The 22,093-nt window shown below is 48.0% G+C and overlaps 1 protein-coding gene across 21 annotated transcripts in view; it reads right to left on the bottom strand.

Moving 5' to 3' along the window:
- FBRSL1 (fibrosin like 1) overlaps positions 1-22,093 on the bottom strand; it is a 417,331-nt gene that overhangs the window by 277,498 nt on the left and 117,740 nt on the right. Inside the window, exon 1 of one of the 21 annotated variants that reach the window (XM_048964534.1) lies at positions 2,535-2,741. The exons of the other annotated variants lie outside the window; for them this stretch is intronic. Coding sequence (XP_048820491.1) covers positions 2,535-2,726 — 192 coding nt within the window. The 5' untranslated portion in view covers positions 2,727-2,741. Of the gene's footprint in view, positions 1-2,534; positions 2,742-22,093 lie in introns of those variants that run through there. 21 annotated transcript variants of the gene reach the window in all.

Raw genomic sequence — 22,093 nt, 5'->3', positions numbered from 1 at the left:
AAAATGAAAACTAATTTGTTCAAATTGCAAGACTTAAACGTGGTTATAGAAATAATAGAGTGTCTTCAGATTTTAATCAGAAAGAATATATCTCAAGTTTCAGAACAAACTGCTCCACTCAATCAGAAGCAGAACATTATAAATACATCATTCTCTCGGTTAGTCCAAAGAGCAAAAGAGTTATTTCCTCTCTGCCACAGCGTGAAGGCTGTGAGGGGTTTCTCTTCTACAGACCGCAGGCTGGGCAGCGCTGTGCTTCCAGCACCCCGCACAGCCGGCACTGCCTGCCCACAGGGCCGCAGCCCCAGGGGGTGAGCGCTGCTCGGGAGGCACGGCGCAGCTACAGGCAGCGCAGAAAGGACGCCGTCACCTCACCTGAAAGGGACGCGCAGCTTAAACCCAAGTGCTGTGGGTAAACAGGGCTGCCATCGCGTTCAGATGGATCTCAGTGTCTGACGTTCGGCGGAGATGCTGCACTTACCCGGCTCCTGCAGGACAGACGGACGCTGCGGCCCCACAGCAGCCGAAGCGCACAGCCGCACCCGCCCCAACGGTCACAGCAGGCCTTTATGGCAGATGCTAAGCACACTTATCGCAGAGCAACTGTGCCCTGGAAGCTCAATGGAGCTGCACTGCTTATCAAAGCGACGGCTTATCAGGGAACCTAACAAAAATAAAGGTTACACCATACGTCTCCTCCTTTTTACCTCTGCTCCATCAAGGTGTGTGACTCCAGTTAAAGCTGCACTGCTCACACTTTCTGACTTGCTTCCTCCTTGCCTGCCCTTGGAAGCAAAGCCCCAGCTCTGGAGCTGTCCCCTGCAGAACGCTGCTGCCTGTCACACACGTGCCCACAACCCAGAGCTTGTCACCCACCACAAGAACAAGGATGCGCAGCTCTATCATCTGTTGTTGACAGCGCTTCATTCTCAGCTGGATAATCTCGAAGCAGCAGCATCCACTCGTATTCAGAGACAGGGAGTGATTTTAATCATCATATTCGCTGCAGTGGCATTTGTGAGGTTTTCAGAGCACGGAGCTCATTTCTGTGCCATTGCCAAACGCAGTCAGCATTTTTCTTAGAAGCTGAAAACATGCCTTCCTTCCCTGCTATGCTGCTGCACACAGCCGAGCACCCACTCCTCAGGGCAAAGCAGAAATGCAGCTTGGCCACTCCTCATCATAATTTTTACAGCAGGACTACATGCGGACATTACTCCAAATTGAGGCACGATGTGACTTTTAAAAGGGCAAAATTGTTCCTTTCTGGCAAGATCTCTCCAGCTCAGCTCAACAAATGTGCTGGGGCTTCTCAGGCCATTCCTCCTCATAACCGGGCTCCTGCCCTGCCGCCTGCCCTCCCAGCCCTGCTGTGGCATCTGGAAGAGCTCCTCTATGGATTAGCTGCCTTCTTTTCTTTTCATATATCAGTATTAAAATCTTTTTCTAAAAGCTGCTCATCTGCTCTCTCAATACTATTGACAGTTTCTCTGCCGAGAAGAACTATGAACGCATTTCTTTTTTTATTTAACTTGCTGCCATATAAGTGTGCACTGACCTCGTGGATGATCTGTGTAAGCTGTTGCTACCTAGCCACGTTAAATTTAGCTCTAATGCAATGCACTCACAACTCAGCAAACTCATAAACACCAACCCTCCATGATAAGCAAGCAATAAAGCCTGTCCTTTATTACCACCAAGGTAATTCATGCTTTAATATATCTATTATTTCAGCACTAAGATTATTTTACTGCAGCACATGAATTTATCATGAAGGAAATAAAAGCAGAAAACGCATGAGAAATTCTGTAGCAAAATTCAGAATAAACTTTGGTAACTGAAAGGAGTACAGATACAGAAAAGAAAACAACGTTATTTCCTGTGGTGTTGCTGGGATCATTTGAAGAAGGCCAAGAGAAAACATTTTGACCCCCATGTCAGTGCTGCTATCAAAGCAGCAGCATTCAATTGCTCACTTTGCAGCCACCTGAGGGACACGATTTCCAGGTCCTGAAACACAAAACGTCGGCAGGCAAAGGGCTGCAGTCAGAAGCCAATGCCGTATTTCTGATCACAGCGGAACACTTCCCTTGCACAGCCTGCCATGGATCCACAAATTATCCTTCTTCTCGCACGCAACAGGATGGGAACGGACGAAGGATCTCAGGTAGTCATGAGAACGTACCCAACTTATGCACGGAACCGGAGGGCAAGTCAGCCGTCTGCTGTAGGCTACAACAGCTGAGCGTCACGACCCCTTCCCATCCCTCACCTCGGCATTCTGGAACCCACAATACTCCCATTAGCACTGCTGACACTCAGCACCGCTCAGCACAGCCACAACACCCCAGCAACGTTCTGTACCACACGGCGCTTCTTCATCCACGCTGACGTGATTCCCAAATCGCAGAGCGCTCAGAAATGCAGTTTATGTGTTATTCCTGCAGCCGGTAGGTCAGTAACGTGGGCTTAGCAGACTTGAAAGCAGGCCGGATGCTGACATGAGCCCCCCGCAGCGCTCCCTGCCAGCCCACCTGCACAGCCCCACAGCGCTGCAGCCCACGGCTTCCTCTGGCTAACGCAGCCCTGTGCTTCCTGCTGCACGGCACACTTTGTGCTTTGGTGCAAAAAGACCAAGAAATGATCAAAGCCAAGAAAGGAACATGTATAAAAACCGGGTAAGTGAAAGCTGCAGTACAGGACAGTTGCTGGGACAGGTTAATCATTAACAGGCAGTTCTTGCCATCCCCTAAATCTTTAAAAATGTTTAACTAGGAGAGAGAAGGAAAGCACACGGCTGAGTCTTCTTTCCCTTTTGCAGAGGAGGAAGGAGGGGAAAGCAGCGAGCTCTTAAAGCAGCAGGGAAAGGAGCCGGACCCTGCACAACCTGTTTCTGCCTTCTCATTACTCCTGTGAGATCTCTCCTCTAGCTTATTCTATTACAAATCCTGACCAGGAAGGCAAAAATCAGCCTCTTTTAAGGGGTAATGTTCTTACTCATGGTCTAAAAAGCCCTCATGCTACAGGGGATAAAATAAATGACTGACCTTTGATGTTTTGCAAAGCTCACTAAATGACAACAAATAGGAAGCAAAATTGTATCATGCACCAATAAACTGTAAATTATTTTATGATATGAGAGGTTATTTAATTTAAAACTATAACTATTAAGAAGAGCGATAAGAGATAAGGAAGGTAAAGACTCGGGGACTTTTCAGCCTCGTATCTTATCACTGCTGGTGTAATATTAACCCACTTGATCCACAGTATCCCAGTTATTTTGTGGTCTTTCCACAGTTGAAAACAATTAGCAAACGTGAAGTATCCAGAACTTTGTTCAGTTGTACCGCAAAAGCAACACTATCTCGGGTCTGATCATGTATTCAAACTACAGTAGCACCAATGTCAGCATGATGTTAATCCTTTTGACTGTTGCTGTTGAACTTGTGCGGACTTTGACTTTACTCAGACATGGAAATATGAACTCTTACTCCTCCTATACAGTCTGCCCACTCTTTTAATTCACTTGGCACAGATTCGTAAACTGCTTTCTAATTGCTTGGACACCTCTCTAACACTTTCCAGCAGCCACAGGCTGATGTCAGAAGTCCACAATCATCCTAAGAAAGGTGAGGGCGTATCTCATGGAATGACAGAATGGTTTGGTTTGGAAAGGAGCTTTAAAGACCACCTCATTCCAACCCCCTGCTTCAGGCAGGGACACCTCCCCGTGCACCAGGTTGCCCACGGCCCCAACCAGCCATGGCACAGGTTATTCAGGGATGGAGTTACTGCCATGCACACCCATCTGTACCCCTAAGATGACCCATTTACCAACTAGACCACACACTCACTGTTGAAGCTTTTCTTTAACTCGCATCATTGCTGATTTTAACTGAAGAAGCCATGATTTATCCTAGCTTGCAAGGCCAGAAGTCTAAAACCTCTTTAACTTGCAGGCAGTTTCATCCATAAACAACACAGCAGAGGAGCACTGCGTAACTAATCCCCTACCGCAACCCTGCGGTGGGCTCAGCTCTCAGGAACAGCAGTGGCTGGCCAGGAGCTCCAGGCAGCACACAGGGCCATGCAGGTTGGACACACGTAGTCACCATCCTCTCCTCTAAATCCTCTGTTCTGCAGAGGTTTGTTCATATCAGTAACCCCATCAAGTCCCTCGCACATCCAGCAAAGTGGCTGTGCACACCTGGGGCTGGTGAGGGGAAAACCAGCCTGGCCAAAATAAAAGCACTACAACAAACACAGCTCACTACCATCCTAATGCACACTTGTCCAGCTGTATGGGAGAAGCAGGCAGAAAGCCAGCTGGAAAGGGGCAGGAGTGCTTGTCCATAGCAGTGCCAGCCCAGGGCTTGCACAAAACCAGGCTCAGAGCGTGCAATAAATGCGTCCTGCAGAGCAATAGGGAGCAAACTCTTTTAGGAGGCGGCTGCTTGGTGGTGATTTTTTGCCAACAAAGCGAGAACATTATTTTCCCTGATGGCAACAGTTATTAAAGTAAAAGGCAAGGCAAATAAAATGCAGTTTGCACTCACACATGCTCTTCTCTCCCTGTAGAAAGCTGTCTTCTGCCATTTTAAGCTCTGAAAGCTGCTTGGCTGAGTCTCACTGGCGCTGCCCAAAATAAGGTGTTTCGACACACGCTTATGTTGCAAACAACATTCAAAAGCTTTTCCTTTTGTTGCAACATGGAACCAAAACAAACTTGGAAATCTCAGAAGCTGCAACAAAACAGATTTGTCACTCTCCCAGGCAGCTCTAATCCTCATGCTGTGGGAGCCCATGCTGGAGCCAGCTCCGTTCTGCTGGGGCTGCAGGAGCTGCACTTCAGGGCTCCTCCTGGAAGCCCACGGTGCAGCTCCTTCACAGTGCACCCAGAGCCTCTGCAATGAGGAGATGGGTGAGGGTCAAACACCCGCTATTTCCCAAGGAAAAAGAAATCCTGCCTTTCCCCAGTGGAGAGTGGATGGAGAAAAACAAGGCGGGGCGCAGCTACCATTTCACCACACAATGAGTTATTTCATTAGGTTGAGAAGTTACTTCATTAACAACGCTGCAGCTGCAGAGCACAGAGCTCCACGCTGGCTCTGCTGCCAGAGCCCTGCCCAACAACAGCAACGGTGGCCGCTCTGGTTCAAACACCCACCTGAGTCCAAAGCTGGGCTGGCTTGAGCTGCTGGGCAACTTCTCATCAACACAGCTCACCCAAGGGGATCTCCTCCTGGTGAGGGCCCAGAGCAGCCTGCAGCAGTATTGCAGGACAGTGTTTCTGTATTCCCCCCACCAACCTTGACGAAGAAGACAGCAACCCTCTGAAAACCACCAATGCTAAGGATTTGCTCAAGAGCAATCGGGTTGCAAAATGTGACCATTTCTAAGTATTTTTCAAGCCCAGCTAGCAAGAGAAGCAGAATGCCAGAAGCAAACACAAAGCACACATGGGGATGGGAAATTCCCTTTCCCATGCCTTTCCACAGTGTGCGCCTCCTGGCCTGGGCTTCCACAGATCCCTCCCCAGGCTGCACACAGCTTCTTAGAGCTCATAGCTGGTACTCCTCTCATCCACCCTTGAAGAAGAGACCAACCCTGTATCAGCAGTGGCACAAAGCCCGTGGTGTCATGGTCCATTTGGACGTGGCATGCAGGACCAGCAGTGCTCCCAGACAGGCTGTGATCACACACAGCCACCAGCATGAGTGCTGGAGGGGCAAACTTTCCTAGCCCAACACTGAGCTTCCCCACCAACCCGCAGCAGCTCTGCCAAGGGCCAGGCTTCAGCCTCGTTCCCTCTGCTGAATTCAGCGCTGCTTTCTGAATCAGGACTGCCAAAAAATGGACCCAATGCATGCAGATGCTGACACTCAGGCTGGACTGCTTGCACGTCCATCGAGTGGGTCACCGTACAGCCAGCAAACCCAACCCACAGCCCAGCACTGCACAGCCTGCGGGCCAGGCGAAATGAGCAGCAGCTGTAGAACAACGTGCTCATTTCATTACCCGAGTTCAACACAGATATGGCAGAAGCTGAGAGAAAAGACAGTTGAGAAAATGACTCTGCACACATTTAAAAACCTTCTGAACTCTTTTTCTTTCTATGCAATCAGCCTAATTACACTTGTGTAGAAGTCTAATTACACCTCTGCATTAGCTACCAGTGAAGTGTTTCTTGGGTTATTTCTGAGCAGCCTACAATTAAATGAGCCTCATCCATTAAGTGACACTTTGTATGTGTAGTCTTAGTGCTCCAATTATGTACCTCAAATCAGCCCCTGAAAATCCTCCTTGCTGCCAAAGATATCCCTGTGAAAAACGAGGGATATCGGAGGTGTCTCGAAAAGCACCGCTGACACGCAGAACAAACGCTGTTATGCAAAACCCCGTGTTTTATTTAAATTTGTGCTGCTTGAGATGCAAACCAGGCTCATTTCACTACATGGCTCTGCTTTTCGTTTATTAACCATTCTGCATGAAATCCATTTCTAGATGATTTCACTGAAGTTCATAAACCATTTTAAAACTCAGAAACGGATGAAAAAGGAAATGATCCAGTAGTTACAAACCTCGAACTAAGAGCCTGATGGAAATAATTTTATTTCTCCATTTAAACAGCATACAAAATTGGATTCAAACCCAAAATCATTACGTGCACGTTTTAATTAAAACTTATGACAGTTGTAGAAAGTGATTTTTTTCTTTTGGAGAAAAGGAAACCTTTGTGGGCTCTGTGCTGCAGTAACCTGGGACTCACGCCTGGCATCAGCCACTGATGCATCCTGCGGGGCAGCCTGAGCCCCACTGTGTGCAGAACACACCACAATGAATCCTGAGCCCAAAAGAACAGGTGCCATGGGAAAACAAAACCTTATGCTGAAAACACAGCACGAAACTGCAGAAACTCAGTGCTAGTGCCACGACTGCCACGGCCCAGCAGACTTGGCAGCACAGGAATGTTTGCCATCCACAGGATCCCTAAATAGCCGTGTTCTCACTGCTCTATTGGAAAATGACAAGTCTTACTCGCTTGGGTCAATAAGACAGCTGTTTAAAATCATATCACGCTCACATCAAGATAGATTCTTTTTAAGACCTACTTCCCATTTATCTACGGCTGTCGGTAAGGTATGGAACATGGAACAGGGGAACTCTCGAAACACTGCTGAAAGAGCAACTGTGTGTTGCCTTGTGATCAGTTGCCTCCCATCCAACAGGACACGAGGCTGTTCTTCCATGCAGAGACAAGAAATACAATTGGGACCGCTGCCTTTGAAAATCGTACTGAGGGAGTTTCGTTTCTTCTATTTAGAAATTACCAACAAGGGGAACAACAGAAAGGAACTCTGCATCATGGACAGTCCCCGTCTTGCTAATGAGGCAAATTAACAAGAGGAGTCATTTCACAGATCTTGCTTCACGTTTCAGAGCCGTGCTGAGATTGCAAGTCAGCTCTCTCAGCTGGGTTTCCTTTGATTTGTCAACTAACCACATCCTCGGAGCTAATGGCTCAATCCCCTGAAACGCATCCCCTTTCACTAAGGTGTTAAGAAAGCAACGCACTGCTTTTCCACATGAGAAGTCTGCAGGAACCAAACCCATTTGTTAAAACCCTTTAGATCCCACGTTCCACCACGGGGTGCCGACCTCCACCTGGGTGCCACCGCTGCCAGCAGAAGCACTGCCAGCAGAAGCCCTGCCCACACCAGCGGCCCCAGCTCAACCGCTGCTCTGCTCCCTGCCCAGCTGCTGTGGCAGTGCTGCCCGCAGTGCTGCGCCCCCCCCCCTGCACACACAGCACCCCAGCACGCCGTCCCAGCACAGCAGATCCCAGCATGTGCTACCTTGCAGCGCTGCTGTAACCAGGCTCTGGACAAAGCATCCCATCCCTCCGATGTTCTCAGCACCCTGCCTGCCCAATGCACCAAACATTACTAAGAAATAAACCTCGTGTTATTACGGAACAGGCCTCCTCGGTTTCGTTTTTCATCTTACTTCTCTGATTCACCTCTGCTACCTGAAAGGGCTGGAATTATACCAGTTTGACTTGAATCTCTAAGTCCTATGTCAGAAATAAAAGCCCTCAGGAAAGCGTGCTTGGATGGCAAGGCAGGAAGAAAGCAGCAAGGATTAAAAGGCAGCTCCAAAAAATATCATTTCACCTGCCCACTTCAAAAGGAAGGCAGTTACAGAAATCCTGCATTCACGACATCTCAATCTGTGCTTTGTTTGCAGCACTTTTCTCAATCCCTACAACGACCAGAAGGGCACCTGGTAAATTTCTGGACGTAAAACTGAGAGCATTATGTCTTAATACAAGCAGTGGTCCCAGTCCACTACGAATATCGCACCGATGACACACCAAGAAGCCTCCAGGAGCATATGTATGATGAAAATGTGACCAGTGCCATAACCAAACCCACCCTGCAGCCCTGCCAAGCACTCTAACACCCTGCACTCTAAGAGTCAATTCAATATTTAACCATTGTTAGATTTCAGGGGTAACAGCTCTCTGCACTGACCAGTCTTTTCCCATCACACAGGCCTACCGTTTCCTATAGTAAATAGGAGCAGGTAGGGATGTCCCTGTCAGTTCACTAGATTATCTGAATTAGGTACCAAACCCTGTGTCTAAACTCACAGAAACTGCAGAGGATGTGATTGAGCTCTGCAGTTTGTTCAAAATCACATCTGAAGACAGGTCCAAGGATTGCTGCACTCCTGAAATGACAGCCAGATTTACCAAGAAATGTGCTCAGAGCGCAGGGCAGGAGGTTGGGTGGTTTCACAGCACTGGGAAAAAGAAATGAATAATTCATAACTTTAGACAGCCAAAACTTACCGCTTTTGGTGAACTTCACCTCTGAGATTTTAGATTCATTCCTACCCAAACCACAGCCCAGGAGGCGCAAGTCATAAAGGCACCATGTTTGCAGGACGCGCTTCTAACTGAAACCACCACCTTCCTGCACAGCAGAGCTGCGGCGAGGGCTCGAAGAGAACAAATATTTGTTCCACCTTAACTAAAACTGCCTTCCCACCCACGAGTGCAAGCAGAACAAGCAAAGGGATCTCGAGGACAATTAGAGGAAGAAGTGCCTGCCCAAGCCAAGCAGTGCCGGCACAGCAGAGCCCAGGCTACCAGCTCGATGGCTCCTTTGGGATTTCAGGCTTATTTCGCAGTCACAAGGATTATTTCCCTCCCGTCCTGCCAGTTTTTCCTTCAGGATCCATTGATACTGCTCCTTGCTGCCACACAGCACCAGTACTTCTGCTCCCACAGGGCACACGCAGCACATGGCATTGGCTGATTTCTGGAGTTCAGTTATCCATTCCCTCTGACTTCCACAACTCTTGTATCTGCCTATTTGGCCTTTAAAGCTCTCTTACGATGACAGCCAACAAGGCGCATCAAACTCCTTTTTGCTCCAGCTGTGCAGATACATTATTTTAATTAGGTAAGCAGCTCTTGTCACTGCAATTGCTGAAGACGCACAGAGCAGATAAGCACGCAGCCGAAGCCGTGCACACTTGAGCTGACGCGCTTATTTGGATTTTCCTGCTCTGTGAGAAGTTCTCCCACCGGTGCTTTGAGTGCAACCCGACCCAGCCCGGGTCACAGCAAGGACAGGGCGGCTCTGCTTCCCTCACACCGACCGGTTAAATCGCGGCTCCCGCAGGCTCCTTCCCACCCCGGCCCCTCGTTACCACTTCTTTCCAGCCGAGCACGACGTTACGCACACCCTACTCACACCCGGATTCTTACCTTCCGTGCTCCAACACGCCAAACGCGCGGAGCGGCGGCCGAACGCCACAGCCGCGCGCAGCTCCGCTCAGCCCCGCACGCCGCGCTCCGGCAGAGGGCGCTGCGCCCCGCACGGCGCCGCCAGCTCCAGCGCCGGAGCAGAGGTGGTGCTGTCTGCTTAAAAATAGAGACGCCGCCGCTCCGGCTCTCCTTGCCTTCCCGCTTCTCCCCTCCAACGACTTTTATTAAGTTCTCATCTTTAATTCATGCCTGCAGCAGAGCTGATGTCACTTTTTTTTTTCCCCCCCTTATTAGAAAAAGAGCCATGAAGCACAAGCTGAGCTTGCAGCGTACCTCACCTGCGTTGCTTCCTGATTTTTATTTTCAGTCCCAGCGATCTGCTAACATCCATTACCCTCAGAACCCGAAAACCTCTTCCAACAGAAACATGAGGGTAGCATTCAGAGCGGAAAGGAAATACAGTGCCAGCTGGGTTACAGCATGTCCCCTTGTGAGGCCATCAGCAGCCCAGCCCACGGGGAGCCCACCTGCAGCAACGCAGGGCTGCCAGCATCAACTGCTGTGCAGGCATGAAGGTGACGCTGTCGTGTCGCAGTGGATGCAAGGTGAGAAGGAGGGAGGAAGTGTGATAAGTGCGTGTGGGGAAGAGGTTTCCAGCCAAAGCCCTGGGAACTGAGGTGCTTTTAAGTGCTAAAATAAAAATAACGCAAAGGGTGTCTTAACCAAATCATTCACACATCTGCCCTTGAGTTAGACACTGGGGAGCCCAAGCACTGCGGTTTTGCCATACCTCCGTTTGCACACATGGGGATGTTGGTCCCTGTAACTGCCAGCCTGGCAGCACACCTCAGGGCAAGGGCAGGTAGAGCTGTCCCCATGTCCCCTCTGGACATCCCACATCCTTATCTAGCAGAGCACTGGCCTGCAGGCCAACCCCAGAGCCCAGCTGCCACGTCATCTGTCCCTGCAGCCTGGGGACACCCACTGGTACCAGGCATCTCCAGCGGCTCGAGCCCGGCACGCTGCAGGCCCTGAGAAGCACATCATTTGGAATCACACAGCCCAACAGAACAAGTCATTTCCTCTACAAATTGTATCGTTTGGAATCATCCTGGTTCCTCTTGGCTCATGGATGCACAGTTCTGTTTTTTCCAAAAGCTGTAGCAGCGGGTGGTGTGGTTGTGTTGTGTAAGATAATACAAAGAGCAAAACAATTACTGTCAAAGGAAAAGACACTATATTGTGGCCTTTCTTTTTTTTCTTTCTTTTTTTTTTTTCCCCCACTGTGTCTTTTGAGCAAGACTTCTTGCAGAATCGCTTGTTTGTGTCAAATTTTTACCAGGATGTGTTGTTACCAACCTTCCTCTCAGACCAGGAGAAGCTGCCATAAACACGCTTAAACAACATGCACAAAAATCACTGACGCTGACTGGGATTGTGCAACATTTGTGTAATAGCACCTCGGGAAGAAGAGTTATGGGGAAAAAAAAAATCAAGCCCCACATCACAGAGATTGCTGCTTTGGAATCAAGTGTGCCCCAAATTCTTCAGTAGTTGTACTGAAGTCAACACAGCTTGGCCAGCACGCAGTAATTCCCTGAGTGCCTCACCCACCTGCTGCAAGGCAGGCAGGGGAGCTCTGCAGCGCAGTGCATGCACTGAGTTAGGTCAGGCTCTAAAAGCCAAGAAGGTGGGATTAGGTCACAGAATCACACAGCCCTTGCTGTGCTTCTCTGCTTTGCTTTCAGGGCTTGTAATGGGGTTTTAATTACATAATTTTGTAACATCTTTGCTAATATTTTACAAAAGCCGTATCTTTTGATAACAGATACTTGAAGTTAGCACTATGTGATCAAACCCATCCTGTTTGAAGCCCCAGATAAGCACCAGCTTGAAAATCGTTAAAGAATATGGGGAAAGGGGGATATTTCCCTGTTGGCTGCTAGCAAGCCTGACCACACATTGCAATAGCTGTGAGTTAAGGAAAATACATGAAATCCGCACTGAAGTGATGCTTGGCCTGATTCCAAATCCACTAAATCAACAGGCACCATCCTGCCGAGCTCAGCGCGCTCTGAAGCGCAGTGACAACGGCCTGCATGAAAACAAACCCACCCTGAGAGCCCTCAGAGCCACATTCAGGTGCACCCACGCAGCAGCTGACTGAATATCTACCTGCTGTTCTTCAGCTGTGGCCTCACAGAAACTACAGACTCATGGCAAAAGCTGTGTTTTCATGCAGAACGCATGGCCCCAGAAACTGCTCCTCCCTCCCTACCAGGGGACAGCAGGGCCTGCCAACATCTGCTCTACTGTCAGAGGGGACTTTTATTGCACTGTAGCCTTCTGGAATTAAAACCAGAACAAACCAGCACCCCCCCACAAACCAGCACACAGACTCTGCGCAAGAACCGGCAGACAGTTCTGAGCAGAGCTTTTAACACAATGTCCTGCCCCAAGCCAGCCTTCCAGCTTTCACCTCCCTGCCAGCACAGGTTTCCCAGCACGCTGCTGCCAACTCACCACCAGGGAAATGCACCCGGCTTCCCCCTCCTGCATGTCTGCCCTGCCTGCCCAGTGCCTCCCCAACCAGGGGACCTCCCCAGCCCTGCTCAGCCCTGCTCAGCCCCCAGCCGCCCACAGCTGCCGCTGGGCAGTGCCAGGAAGGCAGCACCACGAGCTGCCGCCAGCATGCAGGGCTGGCAGTGATGGATTACGTACAAGAGCGAGCTGGGCACAAACCAGCTGTCTATCTGTCTCCTCCAAACATCTTGCTTCACTTTCTGTATTATAAAGGTGCCAGTGCCTTGTTTCAGGATGCCTGCTGCATAATGAGTGCACATTTCTCTGAATATTTTGCTGTCACACACAGGGACCAGACTTTTTTTTTTTAAACGCTGTCGCTCCCTGCACAACACATTCCCTGTGACCAAGGCCTTTGTGTTCCCAGAGGCCTGAGGCTGTGCTGGCAGACTGCAGTGCAGCTTTTCTCTATGCAGAAACCCACGCACACAAACCCTGCTGCGTCCTGCCAAACTCACATGCTGCATGCACACCTGTCTATGCCCACTCCCACTCCCACTCCCCTCAACACCTACACATTTCACCTTCCCACTGTATTTCCACTGTCAACCAAGAGGGAAATGGAGAAAATCCTTCCCTTCCTGCCATACATAGACACCCGGGGCTCTACCAGGAGTCTGAACCTGCCACGTCCAAGGCTGTGTGCTCACATACGCTGCATGTACAGGCACATACACAGCTCTGCGTGGGATTCAGCTGCTCCGAAGGGTGTCTGGGGGAAAGGGCTGAAAACAACACTTATCCAAGACAGCTAACTTGGGGGAAAAAAAAAAAAAGAGGAAGATCAAAATATTGGTTTTGCATTTGGGTCTCTCAACTACCAGAATTAAGCAGCAAGCGCCCTTGCAGAAGTCTTCCAGTGTTGTGGCAAAAGCTGTAATAACACGGTCACACTGTATCCTGTCCAGTCCAAGCAATTCCCAGGGAGCAGCCTGGATGTGACTGCAGCATTGCTGTACCGCAAAACCAAAGCACAGATAAAAGACATTTCCCTCCTTCTGTCCCAGGAGGAAAAAAAAGAAAAAAAAAAGACTTCTTAGGCTGAGAAAGAGATCACAGGGAGAAAAACATGTAGGAGTCCAGATAGAGCTGCAGACCAGGCACCGCTGCATCTGCTCCAGCTACACAGTTGTTTTAAGAAAGCATTATGAATTTTTCTCTCTCTTTAGATGTCTTGCCTGGATGCTTTAAAGCAGCCTCTGAGGAATGTGCTCTTGGGTCTGAATCCCGTAGGAAATTATCCTTTGTGGTAGATGGTCTCCCCTTGGGGCCTGTCTGTGTGTTTTGCTTTCATGTAATCCTCCCACCTTGGTTTTCTAATGTAATGCTATCCACATTATTATAGCTCTTTGATACTCTCAAATGGCACTTACTCATGCTGTTGTATTTTCAGCTCTTCCAGACGAGGCCTGACTGGCTTGGTCGGCTTGTGGCTTGGACCATAAATATTTAGTTAAGTCACCAACAGATATTATGAAGCAACTGCGTGCCAATGGCAGACAGTACTTACAGAGTGCCTGAGCTGTTTGCTCTCTCCAGGAGGGACGTGCTGGTGATGTACCCTACAACACAGCAAAGTCTAAAATATAAGCACAAGGTTTACGGACAGCTGCTAGTTTTGTGTTTGGGGCTTTGCTGTTTTGTTTTATGCACTGGTTCCCCTTTCTTTCTGCAAGTTATATCCCAAGAAAGTTTGGTAGATTGCATGCAAATCTGTAACACGACTGGTGTTTTGGATCAGCTTTACCACCAGCATGGCTCATCCAGTGCCCTGACCAGCAGACAGAGCCCCTCCGCACACCTATGGCTGCGGCCTTCGAGACATGAATATTCACTGCTGCTATTGCTCCCATCTGCAGTGAGAGCAGCCTTTGTGGTTTCCTTTCTAGTTCCTCTCCATCACACAACCTCAGCACGAGGTTTGCATCATCTCTGCTGTCCCACCAGCGCACCATGGGAACCGAACCACAGCACGAGCCTCCACCGGGTGTTCTTTGCATTCTGGCAGGAACTTACACCCTGACAAGCTGGCTCCTTAATATCCCTCCCACACACAACTTCAGTACCTCTCCCACTCCCACAGCAGATACCCTTAAAACCACGAATCAACGTTTACCTGCAGTTTTCCTGCCATGCTATCTAACTACCAGCAGTTATCACCAACGTGTAGGAACAAACTCAGATACTGCTGTGTGGCTGACTGCTCTCCTGTGGTTCTCCTCTCAAAAGTTATCTCCAAATTGTAATGCAGGCTTCAATAGCAGCAAAGAGACGCATCCCCTCAGTTAGGGAAGCAGAACAGCACAGAGCTGGGCTCTGTTTCTAACCCTCCCTACCTTGCTGAATGCCTGCAATTAATCGGTGTTTATTATGAGCCCACCTTCAGTTTTCCCATCCATAACAATACAAAAATAATCTTCAACTTTTCTGCAGAAATCTAGGAAATCAATGACAAAAGTTGAATTGTGTGCAAGTTGGTTATTACCAACAGTTTGTGCTGCACCGAGGGGTTTAAGCCATGGAAATATGTTGTGAACACAGAGCAGATAAAGCTCAGCACACATGAAGAGGTGAGAACAGGCACACTCATTAATGACACTTGCTCTTGAATTGTCAAAGTTTCTCTGAGCAAGAAATTCCACCTTGGCCTAAAAACCGTGATCTTATCCCATTTAAGCTGCTCCACTGTAGCTTCATGCTGCACCTACACAAATTTCTGGCTGAAATGGTGCCCACTTGCACATACAGGTGCATAAGCCAGTCACAGCAATAGGACTCAAGCGACCCTTACGTGTGTACCAGCGTGCCTCTCAGGAGGGCTGAGACCAAAGGAAAGGTTCTCCTCCCTTCACACAGCCTGCCCTGCTGCCCTGTCACTGCTCAGCCTGTGCTGGCAGCCCCAGCCGTCCCGCCGGCACGCAGTGATGCTGCTGTGGCTCTGCCAGCCGCTCTGCAGGGCAGCACAAGTGGGAAGAGGCTTTGCTTCATTCTCTGCCACACAGCAATAAGTGGGCACAGCACAGCTGCAGCCTGCTCACACTTAGGGAAGGAGAAACAAGTTAGGGCTCCCATCTGTGTGATGGCTATTAAGGGAACCTACCCATTTCCAAGCCACCAAAAACGGACGGAGCTACGCAGTTCCCTTTTGCTGATGACATTTGCTTTAGGAAACTCTCAGCATGTTTATTTTGCAAACAGCACTTTGCTTGAAAATTACAAAGGAATCAGAAGTGCCACTTGCTGTTAGACAACATTATAATGCAAAATGAAGCACAACTATTGTGGTGGGAGAACACATTCATTAACTCAAGAGAGTTGGCAGTCTTGTGATATTTAGAAGATTTTTCTCAAATTCAACCCCCTGGAGTCATGTGATGAAAAATTTAGATTTTCCTCCTCTAAAAAAAACATTTTTAAGCAGCCATCGTAACTGCAGGAATTGAAGGCGTTGAAAGCTACTGACCCAGGGGGCAGGCATAAGAATGCAATGCTGAAGCATGATCTATTTGCAGGGCAATACTGTGAATCTCAACGTTAGGTTTAGTAACCAAATAGCCAGCATACATGACTTCTGTTCCTCGTCTCCACATCAAAAGCAAAGTCATTCATTGGTTTATCTTTTAAGACACTTTATGACTGCTTAAAAATGAAGATACTGGGCCTAATTCCTGTTTTGTGTTACAGCACCATAATTGTGCTGACTTGCAAATGGTTGGGATTAACATTAGAATAACGTAGCTTGTTCAGAAGATGTGCTTTGCTGTAGAAGTACCCAGCAATCTGGGTACTTGAAAAATTGCCTATCTACAAGATGTGTTTTTCAAATAAGGGTTCTTAAAAGAGCACGAATGGATCTATGCAAGTCTATTACTTCTGTGAGGAGCGAAATTGGACATGTCAAGCTGCACAGGAACAAAAGGAGATGGCCACATCCTTTGAAGATACATTAAGGGGAAAGAAAAGAAAAAAGGAGACCAACCAAGTTTAGCTGTCACGTATTTTCTTCGTGCACCTCTTATCCATTAGCTCAGCAGAGGCCATAAGGAAAAAAAGGAAACATCAGGCTGTACTTCCTTACAGCACATTGGATTTGGTGGGCCCACCCTTCCTACTGGCACCCTCATTTCTGAAGCACACAGAGTCAGTGTGCAGATACAGGGGGGCATAAAGCTGGAAAAAACCCACTTGTTTTCAGTGGACAGATCCCGAAGCCACAACTGCACACAAATAACGACTTTGAGTAATTTGAAAAAGCCTTGTTTTGAGGTCATCACCTTTACCATGTACTTAAAGCAGCTCTGTTATGCAGTAGAGCAAAATGAATTTAATTTGAAAGAGACATTTGGCACATGGCATTTGGAACACCTGCCTCAAGTCTGGCTACGAAGTCATTTCAATTTGAAAAATTAAATTTTGAAGCCATCACTTAACAGAAACTTTCTTAATTCCTTTGGATGAGGCCAGATTTTCTCCCTCCTTCACTTCTAATCCTTCACACAAATCCCAAGTGAGTTTCCCATGCTCTGTTCCCAGAGCACAGCACACTGTCAGCAAAAAGGCCAACAAAAATGGGAGCAAATATTCCGCGAGACATCAAATGCTAATTCTAAATAATATGTAGCACTTTTTTCTTGTTTGGATTTGCATTGAGTTTCTATCTATTCTCATTTCTGGAGGCACTACTGCCAAGGAGGCTTATAATGTAGCAGGACAGCAAATAGAAGTTAATGAAAGATGGTAACTTTACAGCATATGTGCAAACACAAAATATTCTGGAAGTATAACTAACATGGATGCCTCTCCTCATGGAAAGTGCTCTTCCAGAACAAGGTTTGGACACTTGCCCCAGGCCGGCTCCCAAGAACCCAACCCCGCTCTGCTTTTAGAGGCTTGAACTCGTTTTAGCACTCAAGTACAGCTCACAAGGAGTGACCTGTAAGGGCGAGCAAACACAGCACCCTACCAACACCTATTAGCTTCTTGCTCATACAAAACATGTTCTACACGTACGTGTCTGGCACAAACAGAGTACGTATCACCTTCGCCTTCAAAGTAAAAGCAATACTCCTGTTTTGCCTCCACGTTCCCACCTGTAAAGCTCCCGAGCAGCAGAGCAGCGCTGCAGCTGTCAGACAGAGCACGCACAGCCCAGTGCTCACTGAGGCTTCAGAGATAAGAGATAAGCAATACTTTATATTTCACTCAGATGGAGATTACGAGCCAGGGAAAAGCAAGCACAAAAAGGTGAATGGCTTCTTTTGGCTTTAGCTGAAATCTCTGTATAGTCTCCAATGAAAAACTGGCACTGAGGTCAAGAAACGATATGGGAATTCTGTAGTCAATAAAATAACTGTTTTTTAAGCTCTGAGACAGAAAAATTCAATGAGGAATGACCACTTACTGAAAGGGTCATCGTCCAACAGAGAGAAAATTGCTAGAGCAACAAAAAGCCCAGAAGTATTCCTTAGTTTATAGAAACCACAGAGAAGGGTAAATTCTAAATCCGTCTCCTCCCAGTATTAATCTAGTTTGCCTCTAAGGATCAATCTGTCCAGCAGAAACCACACAGTGACTGTGCAGGCAAGTCCTTTCTTCCCTGAAATGTGAGCTTAAATCATAAATCAAAACTATTGCTTCACAGTCACACGCCAACACTTAAATATTTAAATATCTACGGGGGGACGAGGGATGGATCCAGCACTGCACTAACCCTGCCTGCTGCCCCACACCGGGTGGTGAGGCCAAGCTCCAGCAGCTCCTGCAGGAGCCCTGCAGCAGGACCTGCATGCACTGCACTGCTCACTGCAAGGCAGAGCAGCCCCCTGCCTGTCACAGGACAACGTCCCACTGTAGCATAAATAAAAGTCAGTGATATCTAAACACAAAACATCCCTCTCCCACAACCCCAGCTTGCTGCAACTGTTCCGCTTCCTGGTAATCGTTCTTCAAACATCTGAAGCTTCAAGCATTTTCAAACATCTTCTCCCCACTTGCTTGCTTTGGTGCTCCCAAAGCAAAGAATTTGGTTTGCTAATTACTGCAGTCAGGGGAGGTGGGGAAGATGAGGAGCAGATTTAACAGACCGCTCGGGCAGGATTCCCCTCAGCACTTTATCCTTCAGATACACCCGTGTGTAAGCCCAACACAGAGGAGCACTTGACTCAGCCTCAGTTTGGAGTAGGTATAAATTAATTGCTATCTAATAGGATTCAAATTGGTACAAGGGATCCCATCATTACAGGACAAGAAAGAGTAGGACCGCAGTCCATTAGCTGGCTAGCAAAGGGCTTCGGTCAATGCAGTGGAACAAGCAACACCACTGTCGAGACATGATGAATTGGTACCTCAATAATTGTAATTTATGAGTCACTGGTGCTGAACTACCAGGTGGGAAAGGATTAAACCGAAGCGGCATTTATGGAGGGAACGACATTCCCTTTGCAAGGTCTAACTGGAAATAATTTTACATCGGAGTGAAGATGTGTCACAGCTTAATTCAAGCAGCAGTTATGTGTACCAGAGGATGAAAGCGTAAATCAGCGGCAGACAGGGACACAGGCAGCTCCTGGTATCAGATGCAGTGGGGCTGTGCAGCCTCTGACAGGTCAGGGATGCCCGGTGCTGGGCCGGATCAAGGTCCCCAGCACAAGGCACAGCCGCCTGTGCCCTGAGACACGCATTGAACTGCAGCTCCTGCCTCGCCGTGCTTGGAAACGGGCATTAGAACTACTAGATGAGACCGGCCTGTGGATATTTAAAGTCATGTGTGACAAACAGGCTTTATGTAATGAATTACGGTTAAGCTGAGAGAGTAAACTTGACAGACATGCACACACATTCGCATTCACACAAAGCCTGGCTGTCCCACTTCCACATGAGCGGCTCGAAGGGAACATCTCCAGAGCGCAGCACGGCTGAGTGCACCTGCGCTGCTTCCCTCGCAGGTAGTGCAGGCAGGGCTGGGAGCCCACGGCAGCGGCCCCGGGGGCTTACATTCCTCTTCCTCTACTCTGCAAAAGCCCATGCCTCTGAATATTCATAACTTGTTGCTAAATTAAGCAACCATTCACATGGTTATTAATGCTACGCTTCCCTCTTATTTTGCTGGGCAGACAGAATTTTAGGAATTTGGAATATTCTGCACTTGGTTTCAGAAAACAGAATGCAACTCAACAAAGCCGGCTGTGCCAGCACAACTTGCCGCAGGCGGCTGCTTTCCTCTGCTCGCGGACATCTTTGTGGTGTGAGGCCCCATGGCTGGAGCCCACCAGCTCAGCTCCTGCTGCCTCATCCCACCTGCGCTCAGGGAGGGAGAGGTGATGGTTCCCCATGTGTTCACATCAGGGGATGACAAGGCTCTGCTGGATGGAAAGGCATAGGGCTGAGCTAAAAGCAGCAGAGACAAACTACACTGCTGGGAACAGGGGTGACTCCACACTGAACTGCAGAATATGTCTTCCTTGGTGAGCCAGAGCAATGGCAGCCCTTTGTAGCCCCCCGCACATCTCCTGCCTGACATTACACAGCCACGTGGGGCTGCTTCAGAGCAATGGGTACCTGAGTGCTTCCTCAGGCATACAGAAGTAGATCTTCCGAAGAAGATCAACTTCCTGAGAAGCCAGCTACTAAAGACAGAAAGCCACAAAATTATATGCTTAGTATTTCTAACTGGCTCTTCACCCCTGGAAGACCTCTGGAGGCTTTATCGTTAAGAAAATGGTTAGGCTAGAAAACAGGCCCGATGAGTTAGCTGCCAGGATCCCTCCCTAGGTTTGAACTGAGAAACCTCCTCAGCACTCACACCTAGCCCCACCACAGCATGCTGCTGAATGCCACTGTTAGATCACCTCCAGCGGATGCCGGAGCTTTCTGCAAGGTTTGCTGGCTTCAGTTACTGGAGGATGCCCAGACCCCAGCGCAAGGTCTTGGAAACTGCTAAGGGATTTTTGTCCCTGCCAGCGAGAGTGGCCACATTTGGCAGAATACATCCTTCAAACCTCAACAAATCTACCAATTAGCATTGTGAAGGAGAATAGGGCTGAGCCTCCACTCTCTGAATGAGTTATTTTGTGAAGAAAGAGTAACATAGGGCTTAAAATTACAATCTGGAAACAGGAGGAAAAAAACAAAGATCTCACAACAGTACCTACCATTATGCTAGAGATTAAGATTCCTATTCAATTCAGAGACAAAATTATCAAACAAATTAATTCCTTATGGAGTTGTACCAGATGAAAGCCAGCTTCTCATAGTGAAGGCTGTATCATGTCCAGTTTTTTCTTTTAGTATATATAATTAATATTGGAAACACCTTTTTTCTACCTCAGAAATAAGGAGAAGATGGAATTTTATTGACTACATCCTAATTCCTTCAGCACAAACTATTGTTAAAGCTTACTTTAACAATAAGGGAGTTAACTAAGGGCTCTCATTTGTGTATCTGTATTAACAGCCTTTGTTTCATTTAAGGACTAATAAACCTTTCCACACTGAGCCATGTTAGCAGATACATCTCAATAGGTCTTCAAACTGCAGGAAATACCTGATCCATGCAAAGCACATGGGCTGCTGAACAGTGCAAAAAGTCGCCCTTTTCTGCTTCTGGAAATGAATACAGTTGAAGCAGTAGAAATTCCTGTTATTACCAAGGCGAGTTAAAGACAGCTTGCCAAAATAAATACATAACCCTCCGATAATGGCACACGAGGAAATCTCTCCAATGATTAGAAATTATGTCCCGCTTCCCATTCGTGGAGCACAGCGTACATCTTGCAAAAGCTTGCACATTTACTTGCAGAAATCTGTTAAAGGAACCCATTTGTTCTTGTAAGAGGCACCAAACAGAAAAATGGAGATAAAGGAAGACCAGTTATTGGGATTTACGTAAATACCTACGTGACAAAGGAGCAAGAAATCTCTGGGATTTAGGTTCTCAGCTGCCTGAATGCTCATGGTGGTAGTTCCTTATCAGAACACTTTTGTTGGGTTTCTTTTTGTGTGCTTTCAAGTTATGAACAGCAGAGTACGTTTTCTCAAAGCTGGCTCTGGCCAACCAACTTCCACGCATCCCCCTGCGTTCTGACTTCAGTCCCCAGCCCAACCCTGCAGCACAGAAGCCCCACAGACACCCAGCAGCTGCTGTCCCAGGCAGCTTGGGACCAAACAACAAGCATGCTGGAATGCTTCCCTCGCAGCTAAAGGCAGAGCAAACAACGTGCAAGAAGCCTCCAGGAGCTACAGCACTGCTCCTTTCTCGACATCTCCTATTATTATTTCTTTTTTTTTTTTTCCATTTTCCAACTGAAATAACCCTTTCATAAACCCAATTCTTCACAGTGCTCTCAGTTTCAATAAACAATAGCAACCAGGTGTTTGTCAAGATCCCATACAACTTATTCTGCAACCCTTCTGCCTGTGGCTTTGCCTGAGGCTTACACCTATGTGAGGCGTCCCAAGGCTGTCAGACACTTCACTTCCCACTAAAGAACACAGGGGAAAAAAAACAAAAAAACCACACAACCTACTTTTTTTTCTCCTTTTTCTCTGGGACTCTTTATTTATTACATCTGCTGTCACATGCCCCTAACAACATCCTCTAACGAGCAGCCCTACAGGATCACACGTGTCCCCAGATCCATTTACTGGAGGCCCTGGTGCTGCTGGGATGGACTGGCTGGGGCAGGGATGGATCCCGTTGTTCCTTCGCTTCACTGGAAGTTATGGGGTAAAAGA

This window comes from Lagopus muta, chromosome 17 (assembly GCF_023343835.1).
Source record: "Lagopus muta isolate bLagMut1 chromosome 17, bLagMut1 primary, whole genome shotgun sequence".
In the NCBI taxonomy this organism is placed as follows: domain Eukaryota; kingdom Metazoa; phylum Chordata; class Aves; order Galliformes; family Phasianidae; genus Lagopus; species Lagopus muta.
Note: the sequence above shows the minus strand (reverse complement) of the source record. Positions and strands in the feature narration are given on the sequence as shown.